This window comes from Dermacentor andersoni, chromosome 1 (assembly GCF_023375885.2).
Source record: "Dermacentor andersoni chromosome 1, qqDerAnde1_hic_scaffold, whole genome shotgun sequence".
Classification (NCBI taxonomy): domain Eukaryota; kingdom Metazoa; phylum Arthropoda; class Arachnida; order Ixodida; family Ixodidae; genus Dermacentor; species Dermacentor andersoni.
In genome coordinates this window covers 304,871,838-304,893,109 of record NC_092814.1, presented here as the reverse complement: position 1 = coordinate 304,893,109, position 21,272 = coordinate 304,871,838, and the positions used below count along the sequence as shown (strand labels likewise).

Sequence of the window (21,272 nt, the reverse complement as noted above, 5' to 3'; positions counted from 1 at the left end):
TGGGACTGTTGCCGCAGATTTTTCTCTTTTTTTTTTCAGTCACACGCGCTATTTTTTAACGTTTTGTCGTTTCCATGTTTCCTATTGGGAATAGGCTGACCAATGCGTGGGCCCCACCAAGTACCGGAGAGTAGGAAAGCGCCCTGCAGTGAACGCGAACTATAGTTTACCGTGTGTCCCAGCTATGGTTAGCCAAACTGGTTACAAAAAAAAAAAGAGCTTAAAAATCAAGCTACATGATATGGTTATATGAGCTAGATGGTTCGGTCGTCAGCGATCTAATGACCCACCACCATGTCTTAATAGCGTATCTTGCACCATGTTTTTTTTTTTTTCATCTTTTTTTTTTTTTTGAACAGCTTGGCTAACGCTAGCTGGGACACGCTATATAGCTGATATGGCACCGATTGAGCCACGCATGTGCAAGCTGCACCTTCTAATACCAATTGTGTGTTCTTCCAGTAGCAAAAGAACACCGACTCAAGGTGCCACATCGGAGACAATGGCAGCGCGTTACTAATTCGTGATGAGTCAGTTATCGTCTATTCCGAAATTATCTATGAGCAAAATGTATTTGTGGGCGTTATGAAGTTAATATGATTTGGCAGGTGGTTGTGTGTAGCCGCCCCCTGTCCGTAATACAAACAGTGGGGCAAAATTATCTCAAGGAAGTTTTCGGGTTTAATTTGGTGCTAAATGTGAGACACGTCGTTAGCTTTACAGGCAACTTCTATATCGACCATTTTCATCTTTTCACTCTAGGTATTTTTTTTTATCTCGTCTTTCCTTTTACAATTTTCATTTCGTTTCGGAATATCCTTCATCCACTACCGAGTATAGCGAGCCGGCCTTTACATGAGATATAACTTGCCTGTTTTTCCCCGTCCCCTTTTTATCTATCACTGCTCTGTATTTAGAAATTGAGCTCTGACTCGGCAGAAGACTTCATCACCAATCTCAATCAAACCATCAATGATATCCCGGTAAGTGTAAGCATATATATACCATGTGGGTCTTAAATATCAAACACCACAAGGAGAGAGAGAGACAAAGGAGAGGAAAGACAGGGAGGTTAGCCAGTGTAAGTCCCGGCTGGCTACCCTGTGCTGGGGAAAGGGGTAAAGGGAATAAAAGGAGAAAGAAGAAGAAGAGGAAAAAAAAAATGGAAAAAAAAAGAAAATTGACACAGTAACGCGAAACTACGCGCTACAACGTTCAGAGGCGGTCACACAATTGGCATGTCCTTAAAAACTTCAACAAAGCCCTTAAGGCCTTGAGTGCCGAAGCCCGTCTGGACCAGTGTCCTAGAGCTTTTTCCTCTGTAAAGGGGCGATTGTCCAGTTTTGCGAGAGCGGACACGAGCACTTTTCTTCGCACTGCGTAACGGGGACAGTCACAAAGGAGGTGTTCAATCGTCTCCTCACAGCCGCAGGTGTCACAAGTAGGGCTGTCGGCCATTCCAATGCGGAATGAATAGGAGTTTGTGAATGCCACGCCGAGCCACAGGCGGCACAGAAGTGTTGCTTCCGCTCGTGGCAACCCTGGTGGTAGGCGGAGTTGCAGACGTGGATCCAATTTGTGGAGACGTGCATTCGTGAATGCACTGGTGTTCCACAGATTCTGTGTAAGCTCGCGGGCGAGGGAGCGAAGACTTGTGGCTGCATCTGTTCTTGACAGCGGTATGGGTGTAATCTGGGCACCATCATGAGCCGACCGGGCAGCGTCATCCGCACTGTCATTTCCTGAAATTCCACAGTGACCCGGTATCCACTGGTAGATGATGTTGTGTCCCTTGTTGATTGCGTGATGGTGGAGTAGTCGGATGTCTGCGACTAGTTGCTCATTTGGTCCATGGTTGAAAGGGGACATCAGACACTGAAGAGCTGCCTTTGAGTCACATAAGATGGACCATGAATGTGATGATTTGTGAACAATAAACTCCAGAGCAGCACGGATAGCTGCGAGTTCTGCAGCCGTCGATGATGTGATGTGAGATGTCTTGAACTTGAGGGTAACGCACTCTGCGGGAATCACCACTGCTCCAGCTGAACTATTAGAGGATACAGAACCGTCTGTGTAAACGTGGATGCGTCCTCTGTGCTGTTCATGTAGCATTGAAAGCACGGTTTGTTTGAGGGCAAAAGTTGACATCTCCGTTTTCCTTTTAATACCGGGAATAACAAGAAGAGCCTGGAGTGGATGGAGGCACCACAGCGGTTGAGATGGTCGTGCTGCAGGCGTGAAGTTCAACGGTAAAGTTCCATGGTTGGCGGCAATAATCTTGCTAAACGCTGAACGAGGTCGAGCGGCAGGAAGGGAGGCGAGATGATGCGATGGAAGTCGGGCGAAGTGCCTGATATGCATCCTTAAGGTGTCGACTTGAAGATACGTGTTGATGGGGTGGTCATGCGCGATGGCTATTGTTGCTGCCGTGGACGCACATCTGGGAAGACCAAGGCAAATTCGCAGAGCTTGAGCTTGTACAGATTGGAGGGCACGGATGTTGGTCTTGCCGGTCCCACCCAGTACAGGTAAGCTATAGCGCAGGAGACCAAGGAACAGTGCGTTATAGAGTTGGAGCATCGCACTCACAGACGCACCCCATGACTTTCCCGCAAGAAATCTGAGCAAGTGGGTTATCATGATTAATTTCCTTTTTAGGTAGGAGACATGAGTACTCCAGGAAAGGTCTCGATCGATTATCACTCCTAGAAAGCGGTGCGTCTTCTCGTAGGCAATTGGCTGTCCATTAATTCTGATAACGTATGGTTTCATTGCTTTACGCGTGAAAGCGACTATAGAGCACTTCTCGCAGGACAGCTCCACAAGGAGATTCCTGTAAAGCATAGTAGAAGAGATCCTAGGCAAAGTGCATTTGCGCTACTGCGCTAATTGGCGAGCAGTAAATGAATTTCACGGAAATGTGTTGCACAGGCATAACGAACTGGCAGCATTGGTTTCAAACCTTTATGGTTTATGCTTACATTTCGAGGGTGAAAGCAACCATTGCTCAATACCTAAGCCATTCGGCAGCAAAAAAAAAAAAAAAGTGCAGAATGCCTTACTGCTGGCTGTAGCCTATTATAATGAGCCGCAGCCTATTGCATCTCCGCAGTATCCGGCGGCTGCTGCATATGGCGCGGCCGCGTTGGCCCTGTCTTGAAAGCGATCCGCGATGCAGACAGAGAGTAGGCGCACAGGCGCAGCGAGGGCGATATAGCGTCGTGTGCGATATATAGCATCAGTGCGTTTGCGCGCCACCCGCATTCACCAAATGAAACGTCAATGCAACTTTTTTTTTAAAAGTGAAGGAATTTTGCAAGGAGGATATAACAGTACACGCAAGAAGAAATAAATAAATAAAGAAGACCGTGCCATGCGCCTACTGAATAGCATAATCACGAGAGTATGGGAGCTGTGCACGATTGTAATTTGCTAAAGTATACGAGTAAGTGGGTAATGCGCACTAACGAAAAAGCGCATCCTTGCGACAGAAAATGCTTTGACGTTCCACGTTATATATATATATATATATATATATATATATATATATATATATATATATATATATATATATTTATATATATATATATATATAATATTTGCTTGGTTGGTTGTTGCTAGGAAGCATGCACCATAAACCAGACGATGGCAGGAGAGCTTTCTTTTTCTGTCATCGCTCGCGATGCCAATATTTTACGAGCTGAGTTCCATTATTATGCACGCAGGACCAAAGTGCTGCGAACCAGTTCTTAATGGCAACGCACGCGTCGACGAAGTGAAAAAAAAAAGGCATCTGTAGAAACAATTGCAGGGCGGTAGCAGCAACAGACTGGCGAGGATATATGTAGTGCATCAGGTGAAATTTCCCGGGCCCCAACTGTGAGCACTCTAATTATCGAATGACGCTCTCCGACTGGAGACAGTCACTTAAAGGTCGTGACCTCACCTGGGCCTTTGGCTCCTCCGCGAAGCAATCGACCGAGGCGGAAGATGACTGCTCGCTCGTATTCTTGAACTACCTGCAAGTTGAAACACACTCAGTTGAGCACCGCGCAGGGAAGCAATGCCTTCGAGAACTTGTGTGCGCGAGGTGTGGCCAATCACCTTCACCGTCCCTGACATTTGTGAGCGGGGAGGCTTGTTCGATGCCCGAAAAGCTGAGAACCGCATCTTAGGGGAGGCGTTGGCAGCAGCTCATGGCGTTTGCGCGCCACGAAAGTGCGCGTGGGAAGTTAGTTTCTCGCAGTCTCAGCATGGGGGTGCACAAGTGGCGCTCGTGCTGGTGGCACACTGTCGGCGTACTTGAGAACACCTTTGGTACAGCAAGGCAGACATAAAGACCCCCCCCCCCCCCCTGCCAGTGAAAGTTACGAAATGACTTGTTCTCTGTTGATTGTAATGACATCTGTGGTTTCGGTAACGAGTATCCGAGTGCAGGCCGCACCCGAACCACTATAGGAGCATGAGCAAGGTGTTCGTACAGAACGCCCCGCCCCCACTGTTCACCCGGCGGCTAGTGCAACACACATGTACTACCTCTCGGTGTCTATACTTTCGACCACTACCCACCATTTCTAAAGGACCTCTCCAGCTCGCATGTGTATCGAGTGCTACTTCAGGTAGGCGTTCGCTTTTGGTCACTCGAAAGGGATTGCTGTCCATAAATGTAGTATAGAAAGCTTTGAACGCTGCATAGCAAAAGTCAGCGCCGCTGGTTCTTTTCAGTGGAAAGGCTCATGTCACGTTGAAGAAAACTTCTTGCATTTGCTCCAGTCCATAATGAGTGTGGAAAAACGTCGATCGAAGTTACCAATCTGCGCATGCAAATGAGTATTTGCCCTTATTGAGCACTGAACGCCTGACGGATTGACGTAATTATTGCGTAAAACAATGTAAATATGAGAACGCTTCTTGGGGTACTCCTTCTGACAACGTATGTTCGAAATTTCTTCAGTCATTTCGTTTCCGTAAATATCCTCCTTTAGTTAAGGAAATCGCACATAAAGCCTACAGCTATACTTGTTTACGAAGCATCAGGAGTCCTTCAACGAAGCATTGAGTTAAAGCAAATGCCTTATTTCTCACAGCGCATACTTCTTTCAAGTATTGTGGAAATTTGCGCTTTACTTACCCGTCAGCGATCTCATTCTTTATCCATAAATCAAGTAAATGTTCCGAGTACTTTTCCTTTTCGACAGCAGGGTGAAATATTTATACGAAGACTCGAATGAGTGCTTCCAAACTACGAGAAAAAAGGTAAAGGGGCGCGGTAAGGATATATAAACATTTAGGAATATTAGTTTTCAGGACCAAACTAGGTTACCGCAGGAACTGTGGCCGCTGAGTTCTCAAGAAACAGTGAAAGTAGTCGCAAGTGGGTTGGCAAGTATATGGTATTAAAATGAGCACTACCCATGGAAGCAGAGTACATTTCGAGAGCGTGGACCAGAATGCAAGAAAATATTTGCTGCTGGAGAAACGCGACACAGTGCCACCCCTTATCGCAGCATCTAAATATTCTGACGCCACAAAGCTCTCACGCGACAACACGTACACATCGTCGAGCTAGTCGAGCGTTCGACGACAAACGAGTGAGAAAACGGACAAACGAATCAAAGAGAGCATTTCGTTTTTTCGCACTAGAAAGGCCAGTAATAGTTACAGAAGGGAATTCGCTTTATTAAAGGAATGATGCGGGCTTGTAGGCGTACGTTTGTTGCAGTGGGTTGTTTCATTGCGTAATTGCTAAAGAACAGAGCTGGCAAGCGAGGTGGGAGTATACTGCTTGTCCTCTAGCGACCCCCCGGGTTCGGAGTTTATTATGCTCCGTATGATCGGAGTAGAATTTTTACTCCGTAAGAGCGGAATTTTTGCGTGGAATTATGCGAGTTTTTTTTTTCTGTCATTTCTTCATTTTTTGCTTTGCCATTGACAGAGTTTTTTCGAGGTGCAACGGGAGTATAAAAAGAGGCATCGCGTGAGTTTGCGCGTACATGTTTACATGCAGAGGCTGCTGGTCAAATTTCGAAATATGCACACGAGACCGCGTCAAATTCGACGAAACAAGTCAATGAGAGCACATACATCATGACATACATAAACATTTCAGAAACGCGCAACACAGAAATTTGAAAGACGTCCCACGTACACGCGATACTCAAGAAGCAACGGTGCCAGTATATATAGCCACGATACTGAGTGCCTCGAAACCGCCTAGGGAGCAGCTGTGCTGTTTTCAGAATTACGACTCACATGCTCGTTCATACGAGATCTGCCTCTCTAAAATTAACAGAATACCTTAATCAACACAAAACTGTTAATTCAATATAGTGAGACAAAAAAAGTTATTGGCGTAATTTTTCAAAATTATCATGTCATTCTGTGAGTGCTGAAGCGACTTCGCACACTGCCGGCGTTCGCGGCCAAAAAGTAGTGCGTTAGTTACAGTAAGCAAGAAAAATGTAAGTGCATGTGCTGCATAGCAAAATTAAATTTTTGCGATATAGTGGTAGCGTAGCAAGAAATTATTACGTGTGAGCATGACCCGCAGCAGCCGACGTAACACCGAAAAATGCGCAGTCATACATTTTATACACCGCACTACTTTCTCTGCGTCCAAGCAATCTGTCTCGGTTGCGAAAAGGAGCTACATCGCTGATCTGTCGAGTGAATCCCTAAACTCGGAGCCAGCAGGCATGCGTCTAAATCAGTGTCTCGGATAGAGCGTAATGTTAATGCAATATCGGAAGCAATGACGTGACCAAAACCTATATGCGCGATAACAATTCGATTCACATCGCTCAATAAGAAGCGTTATTTTCAGTACGCATACTTATGTCCTACCGTTTTTCTTCGGGCGAGGATATCCGTTCACAGATACATAAAAACAGTTGCTTGCACTCCGGTCTTTCTCACTGGCAACACAGCACCGCAACGAACTTGGGTTACGCCATTCATGCGCGACTAGCACGGATGTCGTCGCTCGAACAGTGGCTGCTGTTGCCATTGCTACGCGGTCCTTTCAAACACTACACTGGAGGTTGTCAGCATGTACTCAAAAGGACATAGAAGTCGCATTTCACGCACTGAAGAACACAAGACAGGGTGACGCAGCACGAAAACACAGCCAGAACGTGAGCCGACATCACGAGCCAGTGAGCAGTTTCGAGGTATACCTAAGCCTTTTTACGCACTTGAAAACGTGGCTCTTGCAATCATCGTTGTCAGCAAAGTGATCAGAGCTAATGTACTTGAAGCTGAGATACAGTGAGCTGCAGGCATGCCTATAACACTTTCTGGAAGAAAATACGGGAAACAAATTGACGAAACGCTGTCATGGAACGACACTTCACACACGTAAACAAACCGTCAGCCATGAGCACTGCCCGCTCCGCCGAACGCGCCCGGTCGCTGGCGAGGCGCACAGCCTCATGGGAAGCGCCACGTGACCAAGCTGTATCGGCGGAGGGGAGTTTTTTAAAACTCCCTGTCGGAGTTTCACGGGAGAACAAGATCTTTAAGCGGAGTAAAATCGCGTCATGTCGCCTTAATACTCCCGCAGCTAGCCAGCGGAGTGAAACGAGGGAATGGCGCTGTTTTGCTCCCATACATCGGAGTAAATATTTGAGGAGGGGAGGTTTTAGGGCACATCACCTCTTAAAAACTCCCAGGTGGGTTTATTTTCGTTTACAGTGTACAGGGGGCTATACGTGTACGCCGACTCGACATATACTATATGCGCTGACCTGCTTTGAGCCATGTCCGTCGTTGACGTAGTTTCTGTAAAACGGAAGTCTGCGGGAGACCCTGAGAAAGACGGCTTCTGCGGTAAGCGGTAAAATATGGAAATTTTCTTCTTGGTCAATGTCAAAGTATGAAAACGAAAATATGGGATATTTGATCTTGTCAGCCAACTTTTCTCTTTATTCCTTTCTTCCTTTCTTTCTTTTTTGCGAAGCGTCAAGTTCCAATGGTGGCAGCCATAGCCGGTTCGGTGTATCGCCTGCGGTATCTATTTCTGGTCGAGTTTGTCGAGGCTGCTGCCAGCAACGTGAGGGAGCGGTGGAATGACATACATTGACTTAGGCTTACATAAGCGACTTGCAATAAGATTTGCAGCCTATTATATGAAAATGAACTGAAACGAGAACTAAAGAACTAAATGGATGCTCCAGCAAAACGGTTGGAATGTCCTTTCTTTTATTTTTTTTAATTTTTTTTCAGAACATCCTTGCGTCAGTCAGCTAGCTTGGTGACTATCGGTGTCGATGCTCAGTGCGAATAATAATGCTGAATTCTCGGAAGAAAAAAGTGACATTGAAAGACACTTCAAATAGCAAAAGCATTTTTCCGACGTCAGAAAAAATAAAGAAAATGGGGAAAGCTCGAGAATATTGCTTCTAAGAGCAAAGACGCAGAAAGAACAACGAGTGCGCAGATTGCACGAACCTCTGTTTGCTTAATATACTGTAAGCTCACAAGTTAGCGGACCATTTCATGCCATTTTTGAGTAAATTATTTCCTGGTGCGGAATTCTGTAATGATTTTTTCTCCATCGATTCTATTCAGATATGAGAGAGTTTCGGCGTGTCCGGTATTTCGATTTATCCAGACGGGTTGGGCGGATTGCCGGGTGAGTGGAGGTGCAAACGGTAGTGATCGTAGAGGTGGCACCCCCTGCTGGCAAATCGTGAACACGATTACGCCGACGCCGAAAAATTTGCACCAGCAACGAAGTAGAATACACTCGGTTGCTGCAATATGAGCTCTGTGTGTATCTGGCTGAGCTCTGCGCCGCAAGGTGGGCGTCACCACTCCAGCTGCTCACGTTTCGCCTCTCCTCGCCCGGTGTTCCGCCCAAACCGCCCGCACTCGCCTGAATACCACACACGCTAAAACTCCTGTCATGCGTCCGGCCCTGAGGCCCATGCCGGTAATAGCGGACGTGTGGCTTCGTCCGGGCGAATAAGGCAGCGCTAAAAGCATACAAAATGAAAACAATTGTTACACAATACGGCACCATGGTTCGAAGATCCCCAATTGATTTTGCTCTATGGCGTACGAAATGTGCATCCGTAATGAAAAAAAAAAAAAGAAAGGAAAAATACATGTTTAGTCAGGTGCACCCATTCGGATCCAACATATTTCCATTGGTTTTATAACTCGACTCTCGACGTGTTGTTTATGTATGCCAATACGTGAATTTTATTATTTTTCGGATGAGCTGGTACATGTATTTGACGAAATGAGCTTCTTGTCATTCAAAAGTTTCTGTCAGTAAATTAGTTCACCTAGAAGAGGCGAAGAAAAGTTGAAGATGGTTTCCGCAAAAGGCGGGGGAAGAAAACAGCGTGAGAAATCTGGCCACACCGATAGGCGCATACAGAAGCACACACGATGAGATAAGGAGCAGTGAATAGTCCTCCTGTCAGCTGTGCCAACATCTGACGGGAGGGCTTTTCCTCGCAACCATACTGACACATGCGTCTCTTTGTTCGGCTGTTTGTCAATAGGAGAGGGAAAGTGTAAAAGAGCGGTGTGTCAAATTCAGTAATTGTGGCAAGACTTTGCAAGAATAATGATATTCGTGCATGAGCGAGGCATTGGGGAGGAATTGCACCGGGCATTGTCCCCAGTGCTCGGAAACACTGCACGAGAAAAAAACTTAGTTGCCTGTAAAGCCAGCACCGGCAACGATATCAACGTAATTTCTATGCCAACGTAAGCACTAGACAAGGAAGCGTGCGGGTTGCAGGCGTGTTCACCTTCTTGCATCGAGCAAACGCCCATATGCAAACATTGCGATAATTCGAGACGTTTGTGCAGCCATCATGCATGCAAAGGACGTCGCGGAATTCAGTCAGCGTTTATTTGCACCCGCTGTTTATTGATTCAAGAAGGCGTCAAGGAAGAGCGAGCCTGTGTTCCAGTCTTTTGCTTCGGACGTAAAAGTGAAGCCCACTAAACCAGCAAAAAAAAAAAGATAACTCTACACTATTCCTTTGTTGTGAATGCTTCCGGGCTATCTAGCTGGTATATAGTTCCTAAAAAAACTTGGATAGTTATACGACAACTATAAAGATAGCACGGGACGCCCATCCTGTGTGTTCTATTACAGTCTGAGTTCTTTTTTTTCTTTGCCCAATAGAATTCCTTGACTCTTTGCAGAGGAGCGCTCGTTCCAATATCTGTTTAATAGGTTGCTTTTGGTTCTGCTTTCGATGCTGATTTCAAAATAATTTTCAAGATTTTTCGCTTTCGCTATGAGCTTAGGACTTCGCCTTCATGGGCATTTACGGGGTTGCTTCTGCAGCATCTTACATTTCTCCCTTCAAGGTCTACGATGAGCTGATTATAGCTACCCACAAGGAAAATTTATCAACTCCAAGGACTCGATGCTCCAACAACAGGCGGATTGTCCTCGGGCCACTCATCATATATGGCATTCCGTCTTCATCCGTCACACGTGATCACAAGAAAAATAACTTTAGCAAGGTGCGTTGTGCATTCCGAGAATGCAACGGGCATGCAATCACGTTATAGCGAAGATGCGTGGTCAACTAAAGAAGAAAAAAAAAACGAAAAAAAGAACGTGGCCCATTCCACTGTGTCAAAGTGGATGACAAGCGAAGCTGTTGAAAAACCCCTCTACAACTGCTGAGGGTGGTATGCAATGCTTTATGGCTTTAGAGTAGTGGCAGTAGTGCTATGTTAGAGAAATGGTAGGAGTGGGAGTAATCGTAATTTTGACTGGACGCCACAGCTCATAGCGGTGCTGCAACAACATTGAAATCAGTTGCTAGGCTGGTTGTTTTATACACGAGCGGCTAGAGACGTCGTACCCCATGTCGGAAGCTGGCGCCGCAGTAGCAGCTTGCGCGACAGTAATCTTTATTGGGAAATGTTCGCGGGGAGCGCTACGTGTTTCGCATTGCTATCACGAGCGCCTTATCGTCAATTATGTGGTTCGGATGCTTTTTTTTTTTTAGCCTGTTCTTCATTGAAACGTATGCTGTTCTGTATGCATGATTTTCTATGTTTTTGTCCCCTCCTTTCTGAAGAGTAGGCAGGCATTGTGCCCCTTCCGGTGACAGTTGTCAGCGTGCTCCTCGCTTCGTTTTCGACACAGTTTTCGACATGCTGTTCTGTATGTTGTGTGCGTGATTCCAAAGAATGCTGTTCGCTTCCTATTGCTGAGTGCTTGTAGCCTCCGCCTTACGGGGCTATGAGCGATTAGAGCGTTTGCATGCTGACGGGGTTATGAGCCATTGATGATGGTAGTTTAGTTCACGGAGAACAAAATACATGGAACCCTAGCCATATACAGCTTAGCTGTAAGAAAGGAAAAGAAACGCTCTAAGGGCCAAACAATGAAATCCTCCTTACCTCAGTAAGGAAGCCTTCATTCCGGTGAGGCCCCCACTTTATGCCACTCTGAAAGCTTCCTTACTGAGGGGCCCTCAGTTAAGGCTTCCTTGGTGCTTCCTCAGCGTAACGTAGGTCCGAAGCTACCTTCATGCGTCCTTACGCCGCTCCTGGCCCTGGACGAGCGCTTCACCTCACTTCTTAGCCACGTGACGTTTGGTTGCTCATGCGCGCTGTCACCGGCCTGCGGAGAAGCGCGGGCACGGTATGCCTAACCAGGTATGTTCGTATCAGCCGCACATTCGGCATGAGTGGCGTTCCTGGGCGTTGCTATGCATTGCATGACGCCGGCGTGCCACCGTTGCTGGAGCCATCGAATTATGGGGTTTTACATGCCAAAACCACTTTCTGATTATGCGGCACGCCGTAGTGGTGGACTCCGGAAATTTCGACCATCTGCGGTTCTTTAACGTGCACCTAAATCTAAGTACACGGGTGTTTTCGCATTTCGCCCCCATCGAAATGCGGCCGCCGTAGCCGGGATTCGATCCCACGACCTCGTGCTTAGCAGCCCAACACCATAGCCACTGAGCAACCACGGCGGGTTCTGGAGCCATCAAGGTTTGCGCTATACTGTTGTACTTTTTTACGTTTAGTAAACAAAACTAGGAGAAATCGTGCATGCGTCTCTATAATAGCACTTCAACTTAAATGTTATGCGACGACACAACATATTTTTATTGAATAGTGGTGTTCGCGTAAAGCTTTGAAGATATCCTCTCGAACCCAGAGATGCGGGAACCGTTCCTTAAGTGAGGACGGGCGAAGGGAGCTTTCACAGTACGCCTGCTTCCTACATCGATCCTTCGCTGTAAGGAGGCCTCACGTAAGGTTAGGAAGCGGTCGAAGGAAACGAATGTTTCATTGTTTGGGCCTAAGGCTCTGTGTATGTGCCCACACAGCCATTGCTACCAGCGCCATGTAATGTAGCGCAGAAAGCGTTGGAGTACAAGATGGCGCTTAGGGTCACCTTGGTGTCTTGTTGAAGGCATCCGTGTGCGAGTTTCACGGCCTGTGGGCACGTGATTTCTCAAGTGGAAACAAATCATGACATAACATGTTCAAGTGAGCAATTATTCTGGTGCATTGAGATACAAGATCACGTACTCGGATTCACTTGTAGTCACTGGGAATCACTCTCGCGCACGTAACACTGAATTTGTAAACTGCGACAACACTAACTTTATGTCTTTTCTTTTATTAGGGGTGGACGTATATTTGAAGTTTCAAATACGAATCAAATATTGCACACTAACTATTCGTATTCATATTCGAAAAGAAACTATTCGGCATTTTCGAATATGCGAAACTAACCAAATATTTCACAACAGCCAGCTGTTAAGGACTGGTTACTGTTCTCCGTCTGCTCAACATATAATCGCAAATCATTAGAAATGAAACAACGACAAATGTTTTCTAATCAATGCAGAAAGAAAAATCATATTGCAAACTTGGTTGCCATTTCGCTGCGGAAGCTTACATGACAACCTGTGATTTAGTGTTTTAGGTAGTCTAGTCGGAAGTTATATGTAGCCTAGTGGGCAGTTATATCTCTTACGCTACCACCAGCTACGTTTTCCTTGCAACGGGCCCCTTCACGTGCGTCTACGGCGCACAAATCCTTCGGCAGCGTTTATTTCTATTTTTCCCCATCTGAACTTTTTTTTCAGCAACAATTGGAGTTAGCTTTTTTCAAATGCTAGTCATACAATAGCTATTCAATCTAGGAAAGTTTGTTTACAACCCGGTTCTAAAATTATTGAGAGGCTATTCGTGCAGTTTGGCAATTAGTGATCACAAATGACAATTACTGATTGTGTGTTTAAATCTGATCCTTTGTCACTGATATTTAGCTGTTCCGCGAAGTGAAGGCGCAACCAGGGGCGGAAGAAAGCTTTAGGAAAGGAAAGAGCGTCACTCGCAACAAGTTTATTGAAAGAAGACGGGATCATATTTATAAGAGAAGGTAGAGAAGGTAGGTAGAATAAGAGAAGGTATTGTGCGCACGTACGCTAGCGCACAATACTTAAACAAATCTTACAATAACGTCATCGAATCATAAAGTACAGAAACTGTCGTCCAGTGCTGCGTAAATCCACAAATGTATTGCTGACACGGACGTCACGTCTCATGTTGATGAAATAGGCCTCCATTAATTCCCGTGTCAGGGAATCTTTGTTTTTACCAAGAATGCGGATATGGAAAAGATCTGGCTTACACATGCGGGAATTGGAGCGCATGGGTAAATGTGCATTAATCTTATTCTTGACAGACAGCTCCTGTTCCCTTGCTATATCGTTGATCCAACGACCTGTCTGGCTGATACCCTGCCGCAATTAAATGGAATCTCATACCCCACACCGACTACGCAAGTAACGTACGGCCTTGTATGATCTTTACAAGGACGTACTCTTTGAATTGACTATCGACGTCTTCGCGGAATAAGATGAACCAACTAGCCTAGCAACAAGTATTGATTATTTAGCCGTCTTTCTTGCACTAGTCAGTACAGGCGTGTACCTAATTATATTCCAACAAATGTTTCTGCTGTAGATATATGCGTAAGCGTTTGACTACTCACCATTCGAGTCAATATTTGGTACTTACTATTCGTATTACATTCTTATTCGATAAATTTGACATTCGCCCACCTCTACTTTTCTTATATTCCTGCCAACCGAAGAGCCAGTGGCCACGCAGTTTCGTACCTTGGCTGTACTGCGGATCCCGCGAGTGATGTCATGTTAACCCGTGGCTTTTCTCATTTATTGAAACGAAACACTGTAGACCGTGTAGAAGCACGACATGGCGCCACAGTACGATGAGAAGCGCAGCAAAACGGATCCCGTAACTTCCCTCTTCAATGTCAGCTATGCGTGCCGTTCTCTCTCTCTCTCTCTCTTTTGCAATAAGTTGTTGCCATGCGACTCGGCTAAGGCGGCGACAAGCGGCGCAAAGCGCTGCTGGCTCGCACGATGACAAATTCGTAAGGGTGTTCTGCCTTTCCAGGCATACACGTCCGTGGCCTAGTGGTGCGAGCGTGGAGATTCTGGGCTGGGGAAACTGGGTGCAAAACGAACCATCGAACATGTAGTTTATATATATATATATATATATATATATATATATATATATATATATATATATATCGAATCCCGGCCACGGCGGCCGCATTTCGATGGGGGCGAATGCGAATTGCGAAAACACCCATGTGCTTAGATTTAGGTGCACGTTAAGGAACCCCGGGTGGTCGAAATTTCCGGAGTCCTCCACTACGGCGTGCCTCATAATCAGAAAGTGGTTTTGGCACGTAAAACCCCATAATCTAATATATATATATATATATATATATATATATATATATATATATATATATATATATATATATATATATATACAAAGTACCCCTTAAAAAAAAACGAAGCAGATTAAAGCAAAACAAACGGCCCGCCAATGACGCGGAGAAGAGCTCAGTAAGACAACTAACAATCATAAATGTGAGTGCAAGAAGCTTACTAAACAAAATAGAATGTTTCGAAAACCTGTTAACTGATCGCGAAACTGATATCGCCGTCACGGAAACGTGGCTTTCACCGGATGTTTCCAACCATGAAATCATTCCACCGAATTATTCAGTCATTCGAAAAGATCGGGGTTCCCGTGGGGGTGGCGTGGCTCTTGTGATAAAGAAAAACCTTCCATTTGTTTTACTGCCAGATGTATCAGGTGCTGAAAGCCTGTTTTGCAGGACTGTTTGTAACAATGCTACTATTTGTGTGGGTTGCTTCTATAGAAGCCCCTCTTCGGGTGATGAGAGCATTTCTGCTATTCATGAGTTTCTACACCGATATGCTAACAACTCTAGAATTATCCTTATGGGAGACTTTAACCTTCCAGACGTAGACTGGGTAACTATGCATCACACATCATCTTCTTCAGATATTCTGTTTGACCTAATGTTATCATTTAACATTCACCAAATAATTTTAGAACCGACGCGTAAGCAAGGTTCAGCAAACAATATCCTTGACCTTATACTAATCAGTGATCATTTTTCAGGGCACCAAGCACAGACAGAAATTATTGAAGGCATTTCAGATCACAACATACCGCTATGCTTGTTGCCTCTGGATTGCTCGATAAGAACGCGTTGTAGTACGTCTATAGTACCCTACTTCGAGAAGGCGGATGACGCCAGCATACTAACCCACCTTGCGCACGAATGTCAAGCCTTTACTGAAATAACGTCTGATCCGTCAGTCGATGCGAACACAGCCTGGCTTCATTTTAAGAATATGGTTTGCTACTGTGTAACTATGTTCAGTTAAAAAACAAGCGACCACAAAGAACAAGCCCATGGATAACTCGGGAAGTCATCCACGCAAAACGTCATGTAAAAAGGATACGTAACTCTATTAAAAATCATGGATCATGCCCATCCAAAACTAGCAAACTAGCATGCGCAGTAGCACATTTTCGACAGACAGCCAAAGAAGCTAAGGAACATTATTTTCACGTAACGCTGCCTAACTTTCTGACAAACAGCCCTCAGCGATTCTGGAACCACTTCCGCCCTACTAAAGACACGTTATCGGACTTGTCTCCTGAGGAAAAAACTAACAACGCTAATGCGTACAATAGCTATTTTCACTCGAACTTCACAAAAGATGACGGTAACCTGTCAGACTTGAGTAGCAGTTCAACATCGCGCATCGATCCTTTAATCATATCTGACGCGGGTATCCTTAACATGTTGCTCGCCCTTGACCCTAAAAAATCATGCGGACCAGATGACATTCCAAACCATTTTCTAAAGAGATACGCAGAGTGGTGCAGCCGATACTTGGGCCTCATATTTCGAAAATTCCTATCACAATCATCCTTACCCGACGACTGGAAAAATGCGAAAATCATCCCAATACACAAAACAGGAGACACCTCATTGCCCTCTAATTATCGAAAAATATCTCTTACTAGCAACGCTTGCAAGATGCTCGAGCATATCATCCTTAAACACCTAACAAACTTTCTTGACACTCACAACTTATTACCGCCACACCAGCACGGATTTCGCCATGGATTGTCAACCGTCACGCAGCTTACGGAAGTTGTGCATGACCTCGCATTTAACATCAATAACTGTAGCCAGACTGATATAATATTATTAGACCTTTCCAAAGCATTTGATCGCGTATGCCACAGTAAATTATTAACAAAATTGCGAGATTTTATTGGGGATGGGGAAATTTTAGACTGGGTAACAGATTTCTTAACAAACCGGACACAATTCGTACTATTTCAGCATGTGGAATCTGCGACAGTGCCTGTCACATCAGGCGTCCCCCAAGGATCCGTGTTGGGGCCACTGTTATTTTTAATTTTCATTAACGACATAACCAGAAATATTGACTGTAACATCAAACTGTTTGCTGATGACGCATCCTCTACCAAACAATTAACACCTACGAAGATCATGTTTCGCTTAGCAACTCACTAGACCAGCTAAATGAATGGTGCAAAAAATGGCAAATGACGATAAACACAACTAAATCAGTTTGCATGAGGGTAACAAGGAAAAAACAACAACCTCACGACTTTCCGTACTTTATTAACGGCACAATGCTAACGAAAGTTCACCAGCATAAATACTTAGGCATCACTCTAACTTCTGACCTGAGATGGGATGCGCACATTGCCAACGTAACCTCGAAGGCATTACGCAAGCTATTTTATCTCCGAAGATGTCGCCGCCTCGCACCAACGTCGACTAAGCTTCTCGCGTATACTACTTTCGTTACACCGGTTTTGGAGTACGCTAACACAGTTTGGTTTCCCCACTCAGTAACTAACATAACGAAACTGGAAAAAGTACAGCGAAAAGCGCTGCGGTTTATTCACAACAAGTATAAGCGCACAGATTCACCCACTAACCTTGCGGCTATATGGGTTTTAGCGACGCTCTCATCAAGGGCGAAGCACGCACGGCTCAAATTTTTATTTAACTTGATTCACAACTATTATAAGATTGGCCTAACAAAATACATATGTTTTTCGCAGTCACGATCATCGAGACATAAACATGCACACGCTTTAACAGAATATTCATGCCATAATGACACATTCATGTGCTCTTATTTCCCCCTCGTGATAAAGGAATGGAATCGCCTCGATCCGTCAGTCATTTCTGCAGACTCATTATCTCAGTTCACATCACGGTTAGAATCCACATCTAGTAATCAGTAACGCAGTCTTATTCACATAATATGCTTTGCAACTCTTGTAAGCCATGCTGATTATCGTGAAGGTGTTTACTGTTATTTTTGTTCCCGTTTGCTGTCCTTTTCATGATGTATTCTCTGTATTGCTGCGCATGTCTCCTAGAAATGTGATATCTATATTTGTTTTTTTATGTATTCTTACCTTGTTCTATTACGTTCCTTGTTTGGCTTATTGACACGCAATTTGTATGCACACGTTTATTACCATGTCTTTCATTTCTGTATGTCTACCTGCTATGGTGCCTGATGGGACTGGCAGTATTGAAAATAAATAAATAAATAAATAAATAAATATAGCACGATTCTCATTTGTTGTGGGAGTGCGGCGTTTTATGGACGTCAGTGTGCCCCACAGTATGCGTCGGTGTACACTTTTCGGCACTCATTCAAAACTCATCAGTTTTGTTATACGCTGATGACGCGAAACTTTCCAAAACAGTAAATAATGTTAATGATTGCGCTGCTTTTCAAAAGGACATTTCGAATTTCGCGTCGTGGTGCGCTGGAAACAAGCTGGTCATAAACGCATCGAAAACGACAATTGTAAGCTTCACGGGGAAGAGTAACAGGACTTTATTTCCCTATAGCGCTAAAGACGTTCTCCTGCCAAGAGCTCAGGGAACAAAGCACCTTGGAGTGCACTTCGATAGCTCTCTGAGTTTCTCGCCCCACGCTCAACAAACGAGGCAGCGAGCACTTCGAACGCTCGGCACAGTATGTCGGGTGATGAGAGACTTAAAACAACCTGGGCCACTTTTAACTTTACATAAGAGCGTATGCCTTCCAGTTCTTGAGTACGCCTATGTCGTTTGGGGCGGCATTTGTAGGTCCACTTGTGAACTTCTCGAAAGGGTTGAAAAAAAGTTCACATCTATATTTAAACATCGATTCCGTCTAAGGCAGCTCTTCACAGCATCAAGTCTGCATTACATCACAGAACTTACGAGCAGATGATATCCAACATCAGGGAAGTACACCACCATGCTCTGTAAAGAGGGCACAACATTATCTTTCAATGTATTCCTGCTCACTGTGTCATCGTCGGCAACAACTTTGCTGACAGGGCTGCCCGGTCTGCCCACAAAGACACCCAGACGCGTCTAATACCTTTGGCGAGGTCGGGCACTGCCAGGGAACTTCGCTTGCTTGCACGCAAAAAGTCGCAAGATTTCTGGAGTTCAAGTGCCTTCAATTGCTGATTGCATAAACTAGACCCCATGCTGCGGCTACAACTGCCATCTACCCTTTCCCGCGGCGAAATAACCTTGCTGTGCCGCTTGTGGCTAGGGGTGGAGTTCACGAACGCCTACACCTATCGTATCGGAATGGCCGAGAGCCCGATGTGCGACGCCTGTAAGTGCGAGGAAACCATCGAGCGCCTATTGTGTACGTGCCCCCGCTATGACGTACGCCTCTCTCTCTGAGGGAAGCTTACACCGACTGGACTCGAGACCGTTCACCGAGTCAAAGATACTCGGATCGTGGCCACACCCGTCACTGGCACGAAAAGCGATTCGTGGACTAGTACACCGCTTGAAGTCCACCGGCTTAAGAGACCATTTATTGTGTCCCTGTGCATCCTCCCACACGTACTCAGTGCTCACTCTCTCCCTCTTTTCATGTTTCAATTCCCTTTCCCCCACCCCCAGTGTAGGGTAGCAAACCGGGTGCTCGTCTGGTTGACCTCCCTGCCTTTCCTGTCCTTGCTCTCCCTCTATCTCTCCTGTCAAAAGCCTTCCATCTCCATGGAGCTAATACAGACACTCACGTTACCTACACTCACCTGTAGATGCTACAAATAGGATGTTCTTTCTCTCCACAAATCAATACATGGAGAAATCTGCTGCTCGCACTTGCAGCTCAAGGAAACAGAGCGCCTTTCAGACCTCCCATATTTGGGATCCTCTATCTAGAGCGCAGGCGACATATAACGCCCATTCAGAGTGCCTGGATATCTTCATACCTAATTTGAATATTTTCCTGAAAGGAGTTGCAGAGGAATTTCAATAACTGAACAAGAACTCTCATCTGTTCTGTGCTTCGTCAATCTGTAATCCTTTTCTGTTTCTCTACATTTGCTTTGTATTCCCTTCGTGTAGTAATTTTGTGCTCTGTTAAAATCTGTATTCGCGAAATTAATTTTATTATGTGTGCGAACATGCGCATGTGTGTGCAGGCGTGCACTGTTTTTCCAGTGCATTGTTTTGCCGAGTGCACCAGCACCAACACCCTCGAGGTTTCTGGGCACTTTCATAAACACGTTTGAATTATTATTATTATTATTATTATTATTATTATTATTATTATTAAGAATTTCTGTGCATAATGAGTGGAGGCAAGACTCGCTTTTTTGAGCTCCCTGCAAGCGCACTACTAAACGTGGAGAGTGTTTCCGCCTGCTCGACTCTAATAGAGTAGGAGTCCAAGCAGTCGCGGAATGTTGTGCTGCCCATTTCTCATCCTTACATAAAGCTGCAGGTTTCAATGCTGGTGTGGTGGCACACTATGGTTCCTACATCTAGTGCTGTGTTGTTTGATGAAGAATTCATCTAGGAATGCCTTAAGCGCTTGAAGCCTTCCCTCTCGTACAGCCCCGATGGCATCCCCACCGTAATTCTAAAAGCTTACGGCAGTATATTTGTTCCAGTATTGACATCTGTATTTAATAACTCTTTGAATACTTACACTTTTGCTCACATGTGTAAAACTGTTCCTATTTTTTTCTGTATTTAAGTCTGGCTCTAAAATTGGCGTCTCCAATTATCGCCTGATTTCTCTTCTCCATGCCACGTCTAAAATTTTTGAGCTTGCTCTTCACAACCTATTGTCTTTTAAAGTGAAGAACTCGCTCATTCCGAAGCAGCATGGATTTCTCACGGGCCGCGCTACTATCACAAATCTCGCGAGTCTGACGACACAGATCTCCGCGCCAGTACTTCAAAGAGGGCAAGTTGACACCGTTTACTGTGACCTCAGCACAGCCTTTGGCGTAGTCTGCCACTCGCTGCTTCTGATCAAGCTTACGCTTGATCCGACTGGCGCTTGATCAGACTGATCAACTGACGCGTCAGCTGTCAATCTCCTGCGCAGTCATCTTCTTGATAGATCGTGTTATGTTAACGTCAATGGCCAAACATCTTCTTTTTACATGGCAACTATAGCGGCGTCCCTCAAGGATCAGTATTATGACCACTCCTTTTTTTATTTTTCCTAATGAAGTTCATTCCGTTATTCGGGACGCTTCGGTCCTTCTATATGCCGATGACACCAAAATTTTAAAGAAAAATGAAACTTTTGATTACTGTCGCACCATGCAGTCGGACTTGTTTGCTTTTTATAAATTGTGCAAAGATAATAACCTCACCTTGAATGCTCGTAAGACTAAAGTCACGACTTCCAGACAAGAAAAAACAAGCATTTCTTTCTCTTACTGTATAGATTCTGCACCGTTATGTAAAGCCTGGGAGATCAATGATCTGGGTTTACTTTTTGGTAGAGACTTACACTTTTCTGCTCACACTAAACGCGTTGCAATGCGGGATATGCGCGTGCTAGGTTGTGTTTGCA

General features: G+C 45.0%; 1 protein-coding gene across 4 annotated transcripts in view; it reads right to left on the bottom strand.

The window, feature by feature from the left end:
* LOC126548253 (band 7 protein AGAP004871-like) overlaps positions 1-21,272 on the bottom strand; it is a 398,019-nt gene that overhangs the window by 32,834 nt on the left and 343,913 nt on the right. For all 4 annotated transcript variants that reach the window (XM_055063350.2, XM_050196407.3, XM_050196409.3 and 1 more), the window contains one exon: positions 3,950-4,022. In XM_055063350.2, the coding sequence (XP_054919325.1) occupies positions 3,950-4,022 (73 nt within the window). The remainder of the gene's footprint in view (positions 1-3,949; positions 4,023-21,272) is intronic.